At 44.3% G+C, this 22706-nt stretch overlaps 1 protein-coding gene across 1 annotated transcript; it reads left to right on the top strand.

Moving 5' to 3' along the window:
• Window positions 1-1237: 1237 nt before the first annotated feature.
• On the top strand, window positions 1238-20711 carry LOC8033685 (protein KRI1 homolog). Its single transcript, XM_029970567.4, has 17 exons — window positions 1238-1363; window positions 1534-1610; window positions 3932-4040; window positions 4124-4217; window positions 4738-4848; window positions 5296-5383; window positions 5650-5730; window positions 7657-7875; window positions 9034-9129; window positions 12492-12662; window positions 14548-14626; window positions 15538-15647; window positions 17618-17717; window positions 18686-18816; window positions 18902-18966; window positions 19587-19685; window positions 20101-20711. Exons 1-17 carry the CDS (start codon window positions 1249-1251, stop codon window positions 20600-20602), a joined length of 2247 nt encoding a protein of 748 aa, XP_029826427.2. The 5' UTR covers window positions 1238-1248; the 3' UTR covers window positions 20603-20711.
• The last annotated feature ends 1995 nt before the right edge of the window (window positions 20712-22706 follow it).

The raw sequence follows: 22706 nt of genomic DNA, 5'->3' as shown, positions 1-22706 counted from the left end.
GAAGTCACGTGACACCCCCAGGTCACGTGACCACCCCCAGGGTCACGTGACCTCCCCGATGACATCGTCACTGATGACGTCACCGGCATCCGCATCGTCATCGTCATCATCACTGATGACGTCATTAGTGACGTCGCTGATGACGTCATCAGTGATGATGACGATGCGGATGTCGGTGACGTCATCAGTGACGATGACGTCATCGGGAAGGTCACGTGACCTCGGCGGGGGTCACGTGACCTGGGGGTGTCACGTGACTTCAGGGGGTCACGTGACTTCAGGGGGTCACGTGACTTTGGGTGTCACGTGACCCTGGGGTCACGTGACACCCAGTCACGTGACCCCAAGGTCACGTGACCTTGGGATGACCTTGGGGAGCCACGTGACCTTGGGATAACCTTGGTTACGGCGACGCCGACGGCGACGCCGACGCCGCTCAAGCCGGGAACGGGCCCCTAAGAGCTGCGCTCTAAAAGCGAAATGAGAAATCACGTCGCCGTGACGTTCTTGGGCACAGGAGGTGATGACTCCGAGCTTCCACCGTGCATTTTAAGCACACCAAAGGAATTGTCATTCACAAGTGATGATAAGGCCGTCACGTCACTCATTGATCACGAACGCGAATCCAAATATTCGTCGACGGATTGACTTTTGATGAGTGCATGCGTTCGAGTTACGTGGTGCCTCAGATGCATCTCAGAATGTGCAAGTATTCCTACCATATAAATAAAATTGCTGCTCTTTTTATAATCAAGCATGAATTATCCACCTAGCAGCAACGGAAAGCTGGATTTTCTGCTTCGCTTCGGTGCCCTGCAGTGAAAGTTACCCAAAGTTTCGATCTGACATCGCACTTGTGCAAAAGGGTTCGCTCAACTTGAGAATCTTCCAATGCATCCAAGAACTAACAAGAATGCATGACATAGAAAGTGGCGGTCCTAAAATATTCACAAAGGAATAAAAATATCAAGTAAAGTCAATGAACAAATACATCGATCAACCTTTCGGCCTGTGTGCATTCCTCATTTGTGTCCACACCACGAACACTGATGACGGTTGTTGTAAGCTTTTACATGAACAATGTAATTTAAAATGACCGCTTAATTTATAAACGTAATAAGCAATGCAACTAAGTGAATTATTGAACCAGTTAAACCCAAGTTGAAATCTTTCTTTTTGTGTCGTGCCAAATCTTTCATTGTTAGCGGTAAACCTTTCCGAGTCTGGCAACGTTGGACAGTTTACAAGATGGCCGACCTTCTCGCTGGCGGCAGCGACTCTGATGAAGAAGTTGAGCTGAAATTAAACGAAGACTACGCTAAAAACTACAACAAATGGAGGGAGAAGGAAGAACTTCAGAAACGTGAGCAGCGGTTTCAAATTGTTCCCGATGATCGTCTTTCGTAGACGTGGGCAGGTCGTGGGCAAACGCGTGCGTCGCATCTGTCTGATAGAACTCGTGGAAACGCGTGCCCCAGTTGTCTCGGCAGTGTTTTGGTTCGATCCGAGTGTATTTGTTTGGTCCTTTAACAGTGAAGGACAAGTATGGGGATGGTGCAACGTTGGATAGCTCTTCTAGTTCGTCCGAATCTGAAGACGAAGATGCTGAGGTGAGTTCTTAAACGTTTCACCAACACACCGACTTGGAAACGTGCAAAAGTTGAATCCAGCAGACTTATCGGACATTGCAGAAGCTACAAGAGCGAGTTCCAGGCTTTCAGCGTACGCTAAAAAGCACGAGGCCCCCGGGCGGTGCAAGCACTGTTATTTCAAATTAAACACACACACACACGCACATATTTATATACAGGGTGTTTATATTTATTTATCTTTTTGAAGCTTAACGAATATGTTTAGAGAAAAAACTGTGAAAGTTACACATATGCGGTTTGTGCAACTGAGTTATACGGCCAGGCGGACATAGTATAGGGGGCTAACCGTAACGATCAATCGGCTAATTAATTAAAATTCGATAAATAACTTTAACTAATGAAAATAGACATGGTTCCAATTAGAAACTTGCTCAGCATTGAATTGGAACCATATCTCTATTTTCATTAACTTAAAAGTTAATTAACGAATTTGAATTAATTAGCCGACTGATCGTTATGATTAGCCCCCTATACTATGTTCCCCTGGCCGTATAACTCACCTGCACAAACTACATAAGTGTAACTTTCCTTTTTTTTAACATATCTGTTAAGCCAGTGCCTCCTATATAAGTTACACTATGCCTGTCAGCTCCGAGCACTGGCAAGCGGAAGGGAGAGGGCAAATAGTATGTGTGGTTGCCGTGCGGTGGAGTCACCTAGGCGTACAAACCTGCCGTGTAGTGAAGCCAACCATCTCTTCTGTAGGAGGTTCAATGATGTCGCCCCATCAACACCGACAGCAAGAAATCTAAATGTTTTTGACTGACAGTTCGGGACCAGCTCGCCATTTTCCAACGAAATATTACTTATCATTTTCATACCTTTTCACCCGCACATGACACGGCGTCAACTCTTTCTATGCACGCGATTCAGGGTGACCGCCAAAACCCAAACTGCCGCCAAAGCAGACGGTCAAGCGGCCAAGCGTTCTCCGCATTCGCGCTGCAAAAGCGAAGCCTGGCTGTGCTTGTTTGGTAGTTTCGTATTTTGCCTCAACGAAACTCGTTTGAATCGGGGCGGTCACATCCAGAACAGTGTTGCACATGTTGTTAAAAAACATATATATGATATATCTTCAATAATAATGTAAATACAACATGCTAGAAAAATAGAAAAAGTCCACCAGGCGACGCTACCTAGCTGTACATGCGTGTTGTGAGGTAAAGCATGGGAATTGGACACCTCTTGGAGAGAAGCTGACAGGCGTAGTGTAACTGATATAGGAGGCACTGGTTAAGCTTAAAAAGACAAACACCCTATATATATATATATAGAGTAAAGCCATATGCACGAGCTCACGCTATTTGGGTCACCCTTTTCAGACGACGCGTGTAGCACTGGAAAGCATGTTAACCCACCCCCCCGCCTGCGTTTACGCTGCTTTGCGGTGACAGTCTGCAGCTGATAATTACGAACTTATCAACCCACTTGGCACCCCCAAACACGTCGCTTCGCGGCGTCCAGCCGGCAACCCAAGCCCCGCTGTCCCCCATTGCACCTCCAGAAAGAAAGTCCCAAACCATTTAGCTCAGTGAAGTTTCGTCGACAACATTTGTCTTTTTTCAGTGTTAGTCGTAAAAAGAAACGTCGTAAATATCACCAAATGCTCAACAAAAAATTTGAGAAAAACAAAATTAAGCCCATATCGTGGATTGAATCGGCGTCCGCTGTGTATAAAGCAGACATCTTACCACTGAGCTACGCTAACGCCTCGGAAACTCGTTGTAACCATTCGTTTTATACGAGTTTCGCATCATGCGTATAGCGATTTTCGGTCAAGTTGCACGAGCTCGTGCGTATAACTTTACTCATACTTTTTTTTTTTTTTTTTTCATTGTTTTTGCGTATTGGGAAAATTGGTGTATGGCAGCAGGGAGTTGGAACTTCTCTCGAGAGGGCATTTTACTGCCTCACATATTTTGCTGAGTTTTTATACATCAACTCGTGGAAAACTTGTACAATAATAAACAAAATATTGCTTAAGAGAAAATGGGGCACGAGTATATCATCGCATAGACAGTTATTTTTCCCACAGCAGGAATATCGGTAAGACTAATTTTTCGAAAGAACATTCATCCATGTCCTACCCGCTTTTTAGGCCAAATCTCTGTTCATTCCAAACTCTGCCTGTAAAATTCGAGTGGGGTAAATGCTCCATGTAAATACTCCTTCGTTTTAAGCTACAGTTTTATTCTATCCACTATTTATATTATGAGGGAACGTGAGGCAAGAGCTTGCAAACAAACCAAAGGCTATTTCATTGGTTTTTCGGGACGCAGGAACTTACTCCAGACGTTGAGAAAAAATTTCTGGAGACTCTCAGTGCACTCAAGAGCAAGGATCCCAAGATTTACCACAAGGACACTGTTTTCTTCGAGGGGTTCAACGGTATGCACAACGTGATTTGCCAGCAGTTGGCACAATACTTAACATTCCCTCATCTTTTTTTTTTTCTTCCCCTCGATTTGAAGATGCGGTTGCTGCCAAAGGTAAAGGACAAGGCAAGAAAGAGAAGCCCATGTTTCTCAAGGATTACGAACGGAAGGTGATCCTGGAAAAAGAAGGGTGGGCATTCTACAAAATCGCTCAGGTTCTAAAGGAACGCTGGTGTGAGGTTTCAGTTTGCATTTAGTAGTGTAGATGGTATCTTCCCAGTGGCGCTGGAAAAGTTGTTTGAGAGGGGCTTTACAATTCACCTTTTTAATTGAGTGATTTAATGTGATTATGCACAGCATAATCACACCAAATCACTTCACTGTCTGATGATCACACTACTGGGTGATTATGCACGGCATAATCGCACAGTAGATGCAAGCTGCCTCGCACTCAGTGTAAAAAGTCTTCCTGTATTAATTTTTCTGTGTTTACATCACAGGAGATGTCGTGCAGATGCTAACTTTTCTGTACAACATGTGTTCATAAAACCATTTATATCGAAATCTTTGAAGAAAAATGCCTTAGCTTCACGAGCTTCTTCAGATTAAAAAAAATGCATGTTACTTCAAAAAGTTAGTTTTTATTGTTTTCAGTTTAGGTTCATTAAGCTGACATGTGCTGACCAAACCTGTGGCTCTTTGCGTTGCAGTGTGTTTTCCGACGACGAAGAAGATGTAGAAGAAAGCGTTCGTAATCTTAAGTCCTCCAAGCATAGTGGCCAATATGCCACAGCCGAAGAAGAGGAACAACTTAAAAGAAGGTAAAGCTTGACATGCTTGAGATCTTCGTTGTATCATGTTATGAAAAGAGGTAGTTGGCATTAAACTCTTGCTCCTGAGTCAAGCTCTTTCAGTTGAAACATTAGTTCAAGTTGTGTAGTGGCAACATAAGTAGTAATGCTTAAATGGTTGCCTACATATGCTGTGAATGTACTTCAAGTAAGGTGCAAGTTTTCTAAACCTACTTGAAGTAGTACTTCCCAAGTAAGTACAGTGTACTGAAAGTACTTTTCACCACTGTCAAAGCGGGAGTTCTTACTTTTTGAAATCGAGGATCTGCCAGGTGACCTATCTTGCTGGGCAGTGTTCTCTGCCATAAGCATCCTTTCAATGTGGCCTCATCTTTTAGTGTTTATTACTTTTAAAGATAGAGTTTTAAAATAGTACTTGGCACAAACTTGATTAAATGGAAAGCCGTCTTTTTCTAGCTTCAAAGCTGCTCTGGCAGACGACGACAGTGATGCAGACGATGGTGATTCTCTCCTGAAAACTGCCGAGAAGAGTAAAGAAAAAAAGGTTAGTCTTAATTTGATCGGCAGTGGAGTTATTCTTCAACAAAATGGGTGGGTTGGGCTTGTTGGTTCATTACGCACTAAAAGTGCCAAAAGCACCTACTCTGTCCCTGTCTTTTGACATTTTTAGTATGTTATTCTTCAAAGTCAGCCGAGAGCTGACTGCAGTGAGAGAAATAATTCTCATCTTTAGTTTTCCCTTTCGAATGCACTACCTTCATCTGCTGACTAAATTGAGGATAAGGAAAAGTACCGCTCATTTCATTGCAGGCTGAGAATGACCAAGAGTATGTGAGCTGGCTGAAAGGTGAAGTGGACAAGCTCAAACAGAAAAAGGATGCAGAGAAGTTGGTGAGAAACTTTTTTTATTATTATTATCCAATGCTTGTCTTTTTTTCTTTTTTACCTGGATGCTGCAAAAAGATCCAGCATTGCACCAACCTCCATGCGAAAATATGGGTGCAACATCCACACAGATTAAAACTGTTGGAAATGATATTCCTTCCTAGAATCCACCCTACCCTAAACTATTCTTAAGAACTCAAAGCTTGCGTTAGGCCAGATTCATGAAGAGCTTTTTAGGCTACGACAACTTAGCTAAGAAGTTTATAAGTTACGCGCATCATAAGAAGTAGAGAAATTGGTATTCACAAACGCATTCTTAAGTGAGAGAACGAAAACAAAGTTCTCGTACACGAGAGCAGGCTGTTGCTATGGCGACAGCAGCTTTGGCAACACAAACAATCAATTGGAGAGCTCGGCATAGTTCGCAACACGTGGATTCTGGATACAGTAAACTCTCAGTTGAGCAAACATCAAGGGACCCAAGGAAATAGTTCCCTTAACTGAAAGTTCACTAAACTGAATATATTCGCTAGAATACGGAACTGCATAGGACGCAGCATACATCGAGTCAAAAGTGTGAAATGCAATTTATAGAGTCATGTACATCGATATACAGAAAGTGCATAACAGTTGCATTGCTGCCTTTCTCATTTTGGAAAAAAATCTGTACTTTTCTCTTACACCAGCGCTCTTAAAGTGCATGAAGTAACAAAGCTGTTTTTTTTTTTTCACTTCCTCTGGCACAGCTTGTTGCTATGACAAAGCCCTACCGCAACGGCATCGTCCCCTTGCTCAAAATATGCCGTGCATAGTCGTTTCCTGTTGGGATTGACGCAGTTTCTCCTTCAAGCTTCGGCTTTTGCTTCACTATAGTTGACAACGTCGACGGTGGAATCCCATAGTCCTTCGCAACGTCCACTTGCATTTGACTGTTGTCCAGATGCTGAAGGATTTTGAGCTTGTCTGATAGAGACAACCGCTTCCGTTTCGTCGTACTCATTACGAAAGTGGGCGCACAAACTGCCGTCCTGCCGTCGGAACCAATGACAAAGAAAAAACAGACAAGACACATGGTTCTTTTTCGTCTACCGCATTGCGGCAGGCATCGGCTACGCCAGCACTGCAGAGCACAAATCTTCGTTGAACTGATTGCAAAATTAATCCTGGGTTCACCGGTCGTGGGTAGACAGTTTTGGCCAGGGACGGTTGGAGCGATGCTCTGTCAGAGTGCCTCGTGAGGCCTAGTGCCGAGCCAGCCCTTGGCGTTTGCTTGGTCAATGGGATGATTGCCGTTGTAGCTTTTTCCAGATATCTGTGATCCAGCATTCATCTCTGTCGTGGTCGGTATAAAGTGCTTCTTTCTTTTTCCTTGCGACATGGTGTTGGGACATGTGATGAGCATGTAGAAAAATGAATGCCCGCTGGTCGTCGCTACGAGTAACTAAGCGACGCTGTTGGCCATGCTTCGATCGTAAAAAAGTGCATAAGACACTTCTGAAACTGTCGTAGAATTCAGGCGTAACTCACGCCAAACACGTTTCACTTTGTGAATATGAATTTGTGCTTATGTTTTGTGGTACACACTTTTTTGGCGTAAAATTGTTTCGTGAATCTGTCTTGAGAAATTTAGCCATTGCAGTATTACTGCTAGCCTGGGGCCTTTAAAGTGCAGTTGTGTATCAATAGTGATACTACACAACTGCACGTCGGTACAATACTCATCCAAATCGAAACGGGCAGGGGTGGGAAGTAAGCTTAGGATCTCTGGCTTCTGCAGTGTGAGCTTTCACTTCACGTGCCCTGAGCTGCAGTGCGCTAACACAATCGGCCACCGATCCCCCTGTTGGTTCATCTCTGAACAGCTGAGCAGATTTGAAGTGGCACAGAAACTACAAGCAGCTTGCTTGACTGGGGATGGTTGACTCCTTCTAGGGCTACCTCCGCAGCTACTGGAACAGCGACAGCCTGGAGAAGTCCGAAGAGTTTCTGCGCGACTACATCCTGAACAAGCGCTACCTGGAAAAAAACAACAGGGCGCCGGTCCGCGTGGAAGAGGAAGAGGATTTGAGTGAAGACGAGGCAACCTTGGAGCAGCAGGAGACGTTTGAGCACAAGTTCAACTACCGGTTCGAAGAGCCGGACGCCGAGTTTGTGAGTATATTTGGAAATGTCCTCGCGAGAAGATCAAAGTCAAATTTGGGGATTTTACGAACCGAACCAACAAAGGGTATCTGGCACGCCCCGTCGGAGGACCGACGCTTAGTTGCGACCAGCTAGATTTTTTAGGGTGCGACCGAAATCTCGGTCACATGGCGCCTTCTCGGCAATAGGCCTTCGTCAGATTTCAGGCACCTCGGCCAAAATTCAAACCCATGGTTCATGGATTGCCAGGTGGTGGGTTCAAATATTCTCTTGAGCTGCCTAGGAAGCCACCGAGGTAGCCCACAAAAAGGCGCAGGCAAGGATGTTGATAAGAAGCCTTTGGCCTTCGTGTTGGTAACTTTAGGATGGAGCCTTGAAGTTGAGCCATTTTTGTGGTGTCCTAGAGGTGGAACATCGGGTTTAATGGCCAACAACTTTTTCAGCGGAAGTTTTCAATCTGCATTTTTCAGGCACGCAAGTATGACGGGATTCCTCAAAATGCTGGCAATTGAAATCGGGGGCTTTGCTGATAAATGAACTGTATTCTAGTGATTTGTTCCTAAAAGCTTCCTAATGCATAGATCTGACAACGATTTGGCGTCTTAAAAAAGAGCTACAAAGTCATCGCAATCAATCCCACAGCATCAGTACATTTCGCTTCGATGGGAGAAAGTGAGCGTGTCCAATAAAGATTCTCGTCGTTGATTGTTTACCTTTGTCTAATTCCGTGGTTAAAGAGTTGCCATATAGACTGTGGAAACTGCATAAACTGATTTTGTCGGTGGTAACTCATATGTGGAGGGTTTTTTCCAATTTGTCAATTGGTAATTGTCTTCAGTAACAGCGACATTTTCTAATTTTAGCACTAAAATCTAGCAGGCTAACCTATCACATATATGTTAAAAGTTGTTAAAACAAATTAATGCAGGTTCCTCCTAGCTCGGTCCAGCTTCTTCACTTCATTTGGTGGTTGGTTATGCGTTCGGAGTCAGCGCAGAAAAGGGACGCACTTGAATTGGTTTTGGCCGTTAGATCGTCGTACTCGTGGTGCAAACTTTCTTCATCTTAATTTTGGAGTGTGTGCGAAGTACCACGAATGTTGTGGATGCAGCCTTCATTGCGCGACTGAAAACAAGCCTCAAAGTTGCGCCGTCTTTGTTTCCGCAGATCAAAAAGTATCCGAGAACGATGCAAGACTCGATGCGAAGGAAAGATGACCGGCGGAGTGTGAAGAGGCACGAGACGCGGGAACGGAAGCAAGAGGCACGTTCAGAGCATCCTTCTTGTCTGCTTTGCATTGTTTGCATGGAATGTATGGCTACAATTTTAACGCAACAATCTGTCATGCTAAGATTATGACGGAGTTCTGATCTTGGCTATGAACAAGGCCGGTTCATGAATAGGCTTTGTTCACAGGCTGTTCTAGGTTTGAGTAGAGAGGGCAGTGTTGGGTAAATATGCCTAAAAGGTATGTGAAGTACAAAGTAAATGAGAGGTTAGGTACTTCAAGTAGTAAGCACATTGGGCACAATGTAAAGTAAAATACTATAAGTACAATGTATTTCAAAGTAAAGTACAAGTACTTTTTAACACAATCTTTCATGGTGCCCTTTCATTCTCCTATAGTATACAATGTTTTTTTGTTTGTTTTTAACTGATATGCATTGTTTTTGGTGTAATCGGGGATACATCAGTTATTTTCCCAAATGGCGGTGAATATTGGATAAAGTCAGGTGCCACAAAGTGGTTGTTTTATTCTCGCTGACAACCTATTTAGCATTGGAAGTTGATGCTGAAATGGAATTTTCTTCAAGCACAAATTTCGGGCTCCTTGCAGGTTTGCAGGAGGGATATCTCAACGTCTAGGATAGCTAGAACTAGAACTTTTTTTGCAGTATGTTGCTATACATGTGAGGCATACAACGTTGAGTGCAGATTTTTACTAAAATTCTAGGAAATATTTTAACTGATTTATTGTTTTATTACTTAGTTGCCACACTCAATGTGTTGCAAAATCACTAATAACGTTTTAATCTCAAAAGTAAGTAAGTAAGTAAGTAATATTTATTTTCAGCAATATTGTGCTGAGGGCACCAGACAAAAAGCTTCCATGAGGTAGCTTGACTGGGCCTGGTGCCCCTGCACTTACAGGGCATTATAAAAAAAAACAAGTACTACAGAATACACTTTGACTAAACAAAACAAACACGTACATCTTTTTTTGTTAAACAGTGAATATCATTGTGGTCTATAAGGAACTTGTTAAGTAATGAAGGCAGGTTATGCGCAATAGATTGGAGTGCATAATTTGTACGAAAATGAGGCACGTTCCAGAACTCTCTGCGTCTGACAAGGATGAAGGATTCACGTTTTGTCAGATGGGATACATTAGACAAAAAAGAAGCAAACTCAGCGGTCGAAAATAAATAAGAACATAGCAAACGGTACTCGTATACACTGGCAATCCTCATGATGTTGAATTTAAGAAATAATGGCTCAGTATGAGTGTCGTAAGGCACGTTTGCAATAAAACGCAGCATTTTCTTTTGTAGGATCGTGAGTTTGTTAATATTAGATTTGGTTGTTGTGCCCCAAACCAAATGACAATAGTTAATTTGTGAGCTAAACAGAGCATGATAAATTTGCATTTTAATATTTACAGGCAACAAGGAGCGACAGTGGCATATTATTCCAACAACTTTTGACAGTTTCGTAACTAAGTATTCGATGTGATTATCCCATTGCATATGTTCTGAAAAAATGACACCTAGCGTTTTGTGCTGTTTAACTATTTCAATCTGGTCAGTTCCAATCTCTAGAGTATAATTACTAATAACGTGCTTATTTACAGGTCTAAACAAAATTGCTTTGGACTTTACAGTGTTTATTTTAAGACCATTTATTTTTGACCACGAAAGAAACTTTTCCAAAACTAAGTTTCCCATGGGTATAAGTTCGTCCATATTGGACGAACTTACAATGTTGGAAAAGTACTTCCAACATTGTATTCTTTATACTTCGTAGTATCTAGACATGCATTAAACACCATTTTTTGTTCAGTAAATGTGTTTCTATTGTTCCTGAAAACAAAGGCAGGTGAGTTTTAATTATCTTGAGGACTGTTGAATTCCATCAAAGAAAAAGGATGAAAACTCCAAAACCAGTGTTCCCCCTTAACATACTTCCCAACAATGAGAAAAAGTTAGTACAGTGTTGGGACACTGAAGCAAGACATGGGCTATAATCACCGACAAGATGAGAACAGCAGGGAGAAATTTGAGATCTCCCGCCTCCAGTGCAAGCTGCCTATCCTCGATGATGCTTTGGCGTCCTGGGAGCATCGAGCGAGCACGTGCAACCAAATCCTTGCAAAAGGCAGCGAGCACATGCTGGAGTCTGGGCATTCAAAAGAGGCACTTTGCTATTCATATCTTGTCAGTTGCCATGGGATAAATGTCAGTGCCAAAGTTTAAAACTTTTCAGGGCGCTGCTCTTAGGCGCCCGTTTCCGGGTTAAGCGGCGTCGCCGTCGGCGTAACCGCACGCATTGCATTATGGGACGTCACAGTTTCCCCGCTAAATTTAGCGGAGAAACTGAATTGGTGTTGAGGTCACGTGACACCAATTTCCCTGCTAAATTTAGCGGGAAATTGATGTCACGGGACCTCAAGATAAATTCAATTTCCCTGCTAAATTTAACGGGGAAATTGATATTACGTGACATCAACACCAATTCAAAGTCCTTGTTCAATTTAGCGGGAAGATTTTCGCTAAACTTAGCGGGGAAAGTTTCGCTAAGTTTAGTGAAAATTGTCCGCGAAATGGGAGGGGAGCAGTAAAAAGGAGGGGAGGAGGAGGAAGGGCATACCATCCCCTCCTCAAGAGCTGAGCTCTAATTCGACATTACAAAAATTGAAAACGTCTTTTTTTTGTGTGTGTGTCTGATTGGTTACAGGATATGTATTGTGAGAGGGGTTACAGCATTGCTGTACTGGTCACAACGGAACCCAAGTTCTCTACTGACGACAAATTGCTGGCAAGGAGAACATGAATTGTGGTAGTCAGTGACCTTGTACCCCACAGCTTTGTAATAAACTTGCTTGTCGCCACAATCTTGTGTTTCTGGACCTTGTATCAGAAACAGAATATTTTCGGAGTGACCTTCCATATACCTTAACAGCCTGAGCGCACCTAAAATTAAGAGCAGATCGGGTGAAAATTAGGAGTGGGCTAACTTTCGGTGTACAATCGAAAAAAGTTGAAAAAATGCTATTTTTTAGGTTGTGTGTTCCTGCCAAACTTGTAATCATGGCTAGGGGCAATGAAGCAAAGATGACTGTACTTCCCAGTCAGCAATGTTCGCTTGTATCCCAACTTAGCTAACTAGCCGCATTTACCCCGAGGCCGTTATTGATCCGAACACGATGATTGCTAGAAGTGGGGTATCTATTGGTGTTTAAGAAATAGCAATTCGAGTTAAAAAATGGGTGGCAAGTTATCTATCAGTGGAGGGACGTCTCTGGGTATATTACGATAGAAAAGAGATACTGCTTTGTTGATGTTGTTTTTTCGTGCTTTCTTATGTTTCTTCTTATGTCTGTCTTATCTCTGCCTCGGCGGCTGTAGGAGAAAGAGCTGAAGAAGGAGGAGATCAAGCGTCTGAAGGCACTCAAGCGCAAGGAGATTCTGGACAAGCTGGAAAGGCTCAAGGAGATCACCGGCAACGACCAAGTGGGCTTTGCAGACGAGGACATTGACGGCGACTTTGATCCCCAGGAGTACGACCGACGCATGAATGTAAGTCCCCTCTCGATCCCTCGGGCCTCCCTGACCGACTTAGACGGACTGACTCCGCATTTGCCGCAAAGTCACACTGCTAACACATCGCACAAAAGATGCCCGAATTCCACGAATTGCACGATGTCCAAATTATCTGCGGAAGCAAACATGTTCAAGCATGTTTGCTTTTTGCATATGTGTGCTTCGAACATGTCAGCATACTGGTTTTCTATGACCGACGCGACAAGGCCTTCGTGCAGGGAAGAAACACGTCTCAGTCGGCATGTGCAGGCTGTCTTTTGTGCAATGTATTAGTAGCGGTGTGACCGCGGCCGAAACACACTATGTGTGGGGCACACAGAGCGCAGGTCTGATGTCGGCACGAGTTTGTTTCGACATCGGCGCAGCGTCGGCTAGTGTCTCGAGTGTCTCGTGGTCGAGTGTCGGCCAACATTGTTTGCCGACTGGCTTAGTGGTGCTTTGCCTTTGACGTATGTGTGTTGTGTGTGCCTCGGCGTTTTTTCTTAATGTAAAATATGTTTTCTTGGTGCGGGAGAATAATTTGAAAAAGTGATGTAATGTCACGGATGGAGGACGCATCTTTTTACCGCTTCGTTCAGCAGGGAAATTTTCATGCTAAACTTAGTGGGCGAGTTCACCATGTCGCATGACATGACGATGTGATGTGATTGTCACACATGATCGTGTGACACCTGTGAGCATATTACTCGTTCATAGGGGTCTGGCAAAAGCCTGAGCATTTTTTTTCCTTTATCCTCCCTCTGTTCTTCTCCTGTCTGAATTTTTCCACCTCGTTTGTTTCACTGCAATAGCAGTTATGGGTTTTTCCAACCACTGAAGTGACATTCGCCAACGTCGTAGTTGTTGGCGTCATAGTTAACATAATAGGGCGCAGGGCGTCCGTCGCGACATCTCCAACTGCTTGAAAAAAAATAGCCCCCTGCTCTGGAGATTCAATCCTAGGTTCATTATGTTTGAAGCGGTCGTGTTATCACAGAGCTACGCCACCACAGCTTTGAAAATCCGCTTTATATACAATATTTTTGGAGAAAAACATGTTTGGTGAGAGTTTCGTGCGAGTCTTGCCCATTGGATGGCCAGAGATGCTGCGACATCGCAAGGTAATTTAATAAATTAAAAGCTTTAGGTAGCTGGCACCAGCCGCCGCCGCTTGATTAAAAGGGACTGCGCCAGTAACATCGCTAGAGGGAGGGGGGGGGAAGGAGGAGGAGGAGGAGCATTTGGCCGCCGTTCGGATGTGGCCAAATGCTTCGAACCTTTCTTTCTAGATTATTATATTAACTGTATGATCTCGACAGAAGACCTTCGTATTCCAACTTAAGGTTTGTGGAGTGCACTCCGTGTCAGGTGAGTAACCTCATTGCGATTGACTAGGACAAGAGAATATTTTGAAATGCTGTTATACAAAGACGGCTCTCTGACTATACGGCACTACTGCTGCCGCAATAAGACGCCGATTGCCTCCAACATGGCACGGATGCACTGATAACAGACGAGAATGTTGGTTTCGATTTCGAGTCTAACCGGAAGTGACTTCAGGTGCAAGAAGCCTATTGAAGTTTTATATTTGGTTTTAGAGGCTGAAAGGCTCTACTGGCAACACTGAAAATGTGACATCAGGTGGTATAATCCCATGTCTTTTTAGACTGCCTGATTAACTCCTCCGCTGCGGAGTGTGGGAAAATTAGAACATTAGTTTTGGCACCACCTCCATTTGCCATTTTCTCGGTAGCTATGTTGAGTCTGGAGATAATGCTGAAAGAGTAAAGCCTGGGTATTCGGAACATTGGTTTACCTTAGGTAGCTAAAAAAAACTGACCAGGCTCCCCTTTAAGAGTGGCACGGGGTCTTCCCTCTGCAGGACATCTTCAACAAGGACTACTACGAACAGGCGTGCGAAGAGCAAAAGCCCGAAGACCCCGTTGACGAGGAGGTTGGCTGTAAGTTGCGTCATTCGATCCTTATTATTCGCCAGGAATAATTGGAGAGTAAATTCTTCTCTTCAAGATTTCGCTTAGCCTTGAACTTGAAAGATTTTATGCCCGATCGGTTTGTTCCACGACACCATGCAGGCCTGTAGCCAGGGTTTTGTTTCGGCGGGGGGCAGGCGGGGGGGCGGAGCTGTTGATGACAAAATGCTGTATGAAGGGGAAGGGGGGAGAGGAGGCCCCAGCAAAATGGACGATTTCAGGGGCGGGGGGGGGGGGGGGCTGGGGCTGGGGCTGGGGGCTGGTTTTTCCTTGGCTATGTGCCTGACACCATGTTCGGGAGCAGTTTCAAAAGCGAAATTACCTGTTAAGGCTATCTGTGTCTGTTAGTGGATTCCTCGCAGGAAGCTACGGGTGTTTTTGTACATGTTTTGGTGTTCTCCTTCGTTGCTATGCAATGGCAAACCGATGTCGTTCAATTCCTCGCTTTGTGGCAAGCACCGAAATTTTGGAGTTACTAGTGAACTCGGTATTTGATGACCGTGAAAACGAGAAAGTTACACTTTCGAGTGACAAAGGCCGAGTGAGGCCATTCAAGAGAGCAACCTCGGGGTGCAAACTGGAGGTGCGTGGCACCGTGTCTCGAAAAGTAAAATACGAAAAATACGTCGTATGCTGGAGGCACGCAGACATTAGTTAAACTTTTTGCCCATAAAATAGTGCATCTTTGATAAATAACTATTCTTCACAGAGCACGCAACATTGTTACCGAGACCAAAATTTGCGTTCGGCCTGCGGAAACAAAAACTCGGCACTCCAAGGGTTAAAAACGGCGAAGAGGTTGTTAAAACGGTACTGGTTGGAGAGAGAGTCTCATTGTACAGCGAGGCAGTGCTTCATAATTCATTTGTGTCTCTGATTAGTGGAAGACTGGGACAACTGGAATGGGGAGCAGGGCGAGGAGGAAGCCGGCGACGAAGGCGGCTACGGCTGCGACAACAACGGAGAAGACTACGACAAAGCCGACCCGTCGGTGAGCTCACGACAACTGCGGTACCTGGAACGTGTCTTTGCCTGGTGTGTTAACCGCGTCCTAAAGAGTGGTCCCTCTATCTCCTCCCGATGACGTCGTAGACATGTCACGCTGTCACCAGTCGCGACCCTGGCGGTGTCGTAGCGGCGATGATGTGGCAGACGCCTGTTCTGCTGCAGGTGGCTTTCCAGCTCGACAGTTCACGGAAGCTTCGGCAGCCGGCAGTTGGGACGCCGCAACGACGGCGACACTCACGTCCGCTCGTGCTTTCTGTCGGGACTTCTGCACCCAAGCGTCGGAATGGCGACGTCCGACAGCGCGACACTCCGGCTTTTGTGACGTCGTGTCGGGACCCCTTTTGATGCGCTGGCGGAATACGACGTTAAGGGGGGACATGGGTCTTTGGAGCCAAAAACTTCCTAAAACTGTGTTCTTTTGAAAACGGCAATGGCTGTTGTTCTTCTGAATCTACCAGGCTTCTAATTTCGTGGATGAATATTTGAGATATAAATCAATTTATAATGTCTATGTGGGCTGAATGTGCATTTAAGTTGACTCTAAAACATTGTTTCATATAACAGAAATTTTGGACTCATTGAAAATTTGCAGAAAGGATATCTCAGCATCTAAACCAGTCAGAAATATAATCTTTCTTGAAATGTGTTGCTAAATGTGTGAAGCATACAATGTTGAAAGCAGATTTTTTAATATAGGTCTAGAAAATTTTTTATATGATTTTTTGTTTTATTACTTGTTAGCCATGCATTGAGCACTGAACTTCAATATGTTGTAACATCACTAATAATGGGTTTATCTTAAAAGTACTTCCAACATTGTATTCTTTACACTTCGTAGTATCTGGCCAAGTGTTAAAAAAGATATTTTGTTGAGCAGTTTTTTCCATATCATTCCTCCAAACAAAGGCAGGCAAGTTTTAATTACCTTCATGAAAATTTTACTGACTGAGGAAATTACCAGATATATGAAATCAGCACAAAAAGCTGAACAAGTGTGTTCAATTTCATTGAGTTTGTTCATAAAATAAGAAAAAAAGCTCCAAGACCAGTGTTCCCCCTTAAACACACCGGTTGGAGACGCTTTCTGGGCACCGTACCACAACTTCCTCGGCCCCTCGGAAATTTAGAAGGGTTTCCCGGAATGTCGATCATGTTGTACACATAAAGCAATTTAAAGTATTGCTAAGCAGTAAGAGAGATTTGATCGCAGTACGCCCCGGTAGACAAATTCTGCCACACATGTCGTAGAAGCTTTTCCTACACCGGCAATTCGGAAGGTCTCGCGGTTAAAAGGAATTGAGACTCCTAGGGCACTCCTAATGTGAAAACCTTTAGGTAATTGAGACTCGTAATTTTTCTAATTGAGACCCATTAAAAGTCTCAGCTGAAGTGACTCCTTCTTCCAACTTTGAAAAACAAGTTTTGATTACGAATATATGGGGCATGCATCATGAGGAAGTGGCACAGCATGCCTGCAATACTCTGTGCGAGAGAGCGGAGGTGAGGATTCAGCTGCATTTCACCTACTGAAGCAGCGAGACTAAAAGACAAATTGATTAGAATCCATTGTGTGACTGGCACCTTCTATAATTCAGACAAATTTGGGCGTACTAGTACAGCATGTACACTAACGCTTCAAACCCACAATGTCATGGTGGTTTTGATGTAATTATGCTTAAGTGGATGTCGGCTCGTAGGGAAATTTCGTCTTTCTCGATTGTAATAATCGAGTAACGTTGTGTTCTCAAACTTTTGCGTTGCATTCCAACAGCTAGCATCACATTCTTACGTAGCTTGAGCTTTTCGCAACGCATAGCAAAGCTTACTTACACGGGCCAAAGAATGCGGTTCTTTTTTTTCACAGCCGGACGGCACCTGGAGATAGATGTGGTCTGTTTTACGAACGAATCTCCGAGTTTCCACTGACCTCTGTGCTTTTCTCTTGTTTCATAGACTTCAGACTGGACAGGTGACGGGGAGAGGCGCGGCAAGCGACGGCGCAGATCTGTCTTTGCAAAAACCATCAGCAAGAAGAAGCCGCTCTTTGACCCCTGTAAGCCTTGTTTTGTGAGGGTTTCAAGGAGGGTTGCCAAGTCTTTACAGCCATTTCAGTACAGTATTGAGTTGCTGTTATGATCTCTTCTATTGGTAAGAAAATTGAACAGTCCAGCAGAATGTCTCAGCTGTGGGAGCAAGAAACATAGCCTACGGTATTTATTAGTTTTCGATCGGAGCGACAAAAAACAAGTGCTCATATCCACACTGTTTCTAGTGATGTTTCCTTTTGGTAAATTAAATGTAACCAAAGTTTACTTCTATCAACATACTTTAGGTGTCGAGTTTGTGGAAGGTGAACTGCAAAATGTGTGACAGTAGTTTGTTCTTGTTGCCAATACTGAAACCCATCAGTAGATGTTACAAAGATGGGTAATACATAATAATTAAACACTGAGAGATAAGCACTGAAGAAGTGAAATTTCAATCTAGGGAAACAGTCACTTTAATAGGCTTCTCAGTGTTTGGCATAGCTACGACCTAAAGCTAAACATTTGACGGATATCTGTCTGGTTGGGTAAAAACTTAGAAAACAAAAGGAACTTCAACCAATCCCTAAGAACTAGGGGCCCAACGTTTCAAACCCGACTTGGTTCTTCAGGGGCGGCTACAATTCTAGCTATGACCGTACTATAGTTTGCATTGTCATACAGGACCAATTAGGATGATACAAATTCTATGTTTTGTATAATTTGTAGATATTGCTTATTCTTTTCACTTCATCTGAATGTAGGGCATAAGCATAATTCATATTTTTATCTTTACATTGCAATTTTTTTTGTGGTAAGGAGACACAAAGTCTTACCCTGAATTCCACAGCTGAAGCGGTTTAGCAGACTTTGTCTTTCTTTTCCAAGGTTTCTTCTTGTTGTTTCTGTCACCTTGAAGTCGTACACCATCGTTATGGTATATCTTGTCCAGACCCACATGGTTCATTGTACTTCGTCCATGCTATGGTCGCTGCAGCCAGCAAGACGTTTGAGGAGTACTTTGACGAGTACTACAAGCTGGACTTCGAAGACATAGTCGGAGGGATGCCCACCCGGTTCCGGTATCGCAGCGTGGTTCCCAACGACTTCGGCTTGAGTGTTGACGAGGTAAGAGGCAATAAGAGCAGAACCTCTTCTCACTTCGCCAACTTGCCAAGTGCAGCAAACATGAAACTGCCATTTATTGTTTCAGATCTTGGCAGCGAAGGACAAGGAGCTAAACCGGTGGTGTTCGGTGAAGAAGACGTGTCAGCACAGGTGGGTTGACATCATGGAACGTAGAGTCGCAGAGAATAATAATCGTAGCGTACAGCCGTCTGGTCCCAAGATTGCAAAGATTGCAGTTGCTAGAACCCCTTGGCACCTCAGTGGGACTGCTGCCATAGAACTAGATGAAAGAGGTGCCGTTCGTAGTATGCTCCTTTTACTTGTTTTGCCTTGTTGGTCTGAAAACCAACTGGGACGGGCAAGCAATGAATTAATTTCTGTTTCGAGTTCCTGTAACAAGGGCTCTCTGGGAACTAAATTTCTACTTGTGTTGTCAAACAACAAAAGTAGAAATGTAAAACTTTTGCTATTCTGGGGACATAAAGAGACTCAGCATTACTCGAGACCGATGAGACAACTAGAAGCGTAGCGCTCTGCAGTGTATCCCTTGCCCTTGTTCTTATCTACTTATCAACAGTTCAAACCAGTCTACCAATATGACCGATTGACCTTTTAACTGAAATCATGTTTTATTTTGTTCTGCCTGATCGCACAAATGTGGATCATTAATTATTGCGTTTGCCGATTCCATCCTATTTCGCCTGCAACTGCACCGGTGCTATGTATCTCTTCGAGATTTTATGAGTCATGTGCTATCACTTTTTCTGCAGGCCAGAGCATGAGGAATTCCAGGAACTCCAGAATTACAAAAAGAAGGCGTCTAACCTGGCTCTGAAGCGGAAGATATTTCCAAGCTTGTTCCAGCCCGGGTGAGTCGGAAGTTTTTGTTCCTTCATATCAGGCATGCATCAGGTCACGAGTGCTGAATTCGGTCTGTCTGCCACGGTTCATTTCGGCAGTTGAAGGGCAGTCTAGCGAGCCACAACAGATCAGTGGCGGGCTAAGAGCCCTTTGCATTCTCTGCCCCCAGCATGCACCCGTTGCCTTCCCTGGGCCTTGCCTGCTCGTGCGATTAATTCTTGCCACAGGCTCGAAACCGAGTTCCACGAGAGTTCTTAAGCTGTCACCGACTATAGTTTGCTCAGTTCTTCTTCTATAAAATGATGTCAGCACCCAGCCGGTGCTGTAGTAATCGCAAACAACGTTAAAGATTTGTCAGTGTTAAAAATATTTTTGTTCTGGTCATTGAGGCGTGCCCTTTCTGATTTTTTCCATTTTCATTAGCGAGCCCGAGACTACTTCCTCTGAAGCGGCGGCAAAGAACGGTGCAGACTCGAGCTCCAGTAAACGAAAAAGGAAACGTAAGAAGAAATCTTTACCAGCTGTGGACGAAGGTAATGAAACGGCCAAACAGATATCCAGTCACAGCACTGCAAGAACTTCGAACATCTCGGAGCAATTGAACTCTGGAAGGAGCCCTGAAGACAAGAAGACGGCCGTCGACACTATCCCTCAAGCAAAAAAACAGAGGCTTCTGAAGTCGGAAAGTTTTACCGAGGCCACACCCACCGTGGAAAAGGCTCGGACTGGCCCCGCTTTAACAAATGGCAAAAAGAAGAGAAACAAGGTGAAGAAGGGAGGCGTTCCAAAGCAGGTCCGTGCCCAGAGACAGAACGACGCCACCTCGGCGCTCAAGATGTCGGACATTCGGCTGAAGGCGTACGGTCTCAACCCGAAGAAAGTGAAGGCGCGGCTCATCTACGGGAGGAAGAAGGGAGAGTCCTGATTCGTTGGTGGATCGGCTAGATTGCATTGTTTTTAAATGTACCATGGTATACAAAGAAACCAACGTTTGTCGTCTTTTTACTCGTCACAATGAAATGTACAGAACCATTTCCCACCGTGGTTGTGCGATTCTTTTCGCATATTTGCGTTTGTGACCGAGTGCATTGTGATTTTTTGTGACCGGTTATGATGAAAGAGCACGCTGGCACCATCTATCAGGGAGCCTTGGACCCTGCACTTGTTTTATAATTTTTTACGCATTATGCTTTTACCAGAAGCTTGAAGTGCTTTATGACAGTGTTATGAGCGACCGCTTCTCATAGATATTGCGTAGATCTTACCTCGCAGATACTGTAAAACCTTTTGTCTAGTCATATGCTGTTCCAGGGCTCCCTGACATATGGTGTCGGTATGTTCCACTGATCTGTTGTATGTTTTCTCATTATAAGCAGTGGCAAGAGATCAAAATGCATGTGGTCGCAGTCAAATGCTAATGTGTGAACCAACCTCTACAGGTTCGTCTATCTACTCATGTAAGCTTCGTGCCGAGTCCTCCATAAAGTTGGCACCATTCAGAGCTTAAAAGTGTGTCTTTTGTAGCGAAAGTCTTGAAGCTGCTGACCGACAAACAGTAGTTGGAAACTTTAGTCGCTGCGAGTACCCCAGATCCATCTTGCCTGAATCATCGGATGACATTGTCATCCAGGCAAGATGACATGTTGCATCCTAGTCTTCATGCTTTATTTTCATATTAGCAGATTCCAGAACCAAGCAGCGTCAAGGTGGGGAGTGTCCACCTCTGCATCATCTCATCATCATCATCTGCATCAAGCTGGGGTGTGGATCCCCGACCACGAAGAGGGTAACGTATGCGCGCGCGCACTCACCCCTTCGGAAGTTTGGCCATACGAATGTGATTCGCGTCACCACCGTAAAATCCTACACAAGGCACCGTCACCAGCAGACGGACTGCATCCATCCGTCGCAGAGCTCAATCCTCGTTCCTTCTCACACTACTGACCCCTGCTGGTACAGCATGTCCGTGCGGTACTGGCGAGGTGTATTTCACAGGTCGGTGTTTTTCTTGTAAAAATACAAAGCGTATCTCTCTTTCTGTAAAAAATAAACTTGCCAGGATCTACGGCGGACGGCGAAGAAGACGACCTACGACGAGTGACGACCAAACCAGTGAAACTAGTGATAAGACGAATCATTACCCGAATCGAGATTCGGAGCCGAATCTCAAGCGAATCAAAAAAGTTTGAAAAGATTTGGAGTGTTGCCATGGTTGCCATTAGAGTACTATATAGCTCCTTCGGAGCAGAGTACCACAATCTAGAACGCCGTCCCTCGGCGACTAGCGGCGAACGCCCGGGGGTTCCAACTCCAACCACAAATGCATGGGGAACGGGAGTAAATCGCTGCTTCCTTATTATTTTGGTGATCTATGGAACAACAATAGTAGTTTACAATAATTTGCGCTAAGTTGTGCGCCATGAAGTAACTTAATTTTTTTTTTTAAATTGCCTAAGCACCATCATGCAGCAGACGACGCGGCGACGTCACACCGTTCACGTGACCCGCTCCGGCCAATCTATAAAGTCCATCTCCGCTGCGTCAAAAAATCGTCTGCTTCAAACGCCATTGCTTTGAAAATTGCCTTCGCAAAATTTTCACACGCATTCAATATTATTAAAACTTTGATAAAGTGTTTATCGCTTTACCAACTTCACGACAGACTAGTTTCGAAAAGTGTGAACGGCGTTTATTTTTTAATCAGCCGTGTTGAGTCGATCTCCATGTATTCTCCCATAGGGCGGGCCGCCTCCTGGAACCCTGAGTACCACGTGACTCGCGCCGAGCCGCTCTGTCGGCCATGTTGTCGGCGACACACGCGGATCAAAGGATTGCGCTACTCTGCTTCGTAGGAGCTTGCCATATCATGTTGATGAGTGCTTCAACTTTTCGTGATATTAAATTTACTAAATTCTACAAAGTGCACAAAATAATGTTGTAATATATCGTAGTAATAAATAAAATGTTCCACTTTGTTTATACTATTTTGGATGTTGGTCGAGAACGGTATCGCGGGAAAATTGGTTTTG

Source organism: Ixodes scapularis, unplaced genomic scaffold (genome assembly GCF_016920785.2).
Source record: "Ixodes scapularis isolate PalLabHiFi unplaced genomic scaffold, ASM1692078v2 PGA_scaffold12__126_contigs__length_90152505, whole genome shotgun sequence".
Taxonomy (NCBI): domain Eukaryota; kingdom Metazoa; phylum Arthropoda; class Arachnida; order Ixodida; family Ixodidae; genus Ixodes; species Ixodes scapularis.
This window is presented reverse-complemented; position numbering and strand designations above follow the sequence as displayed.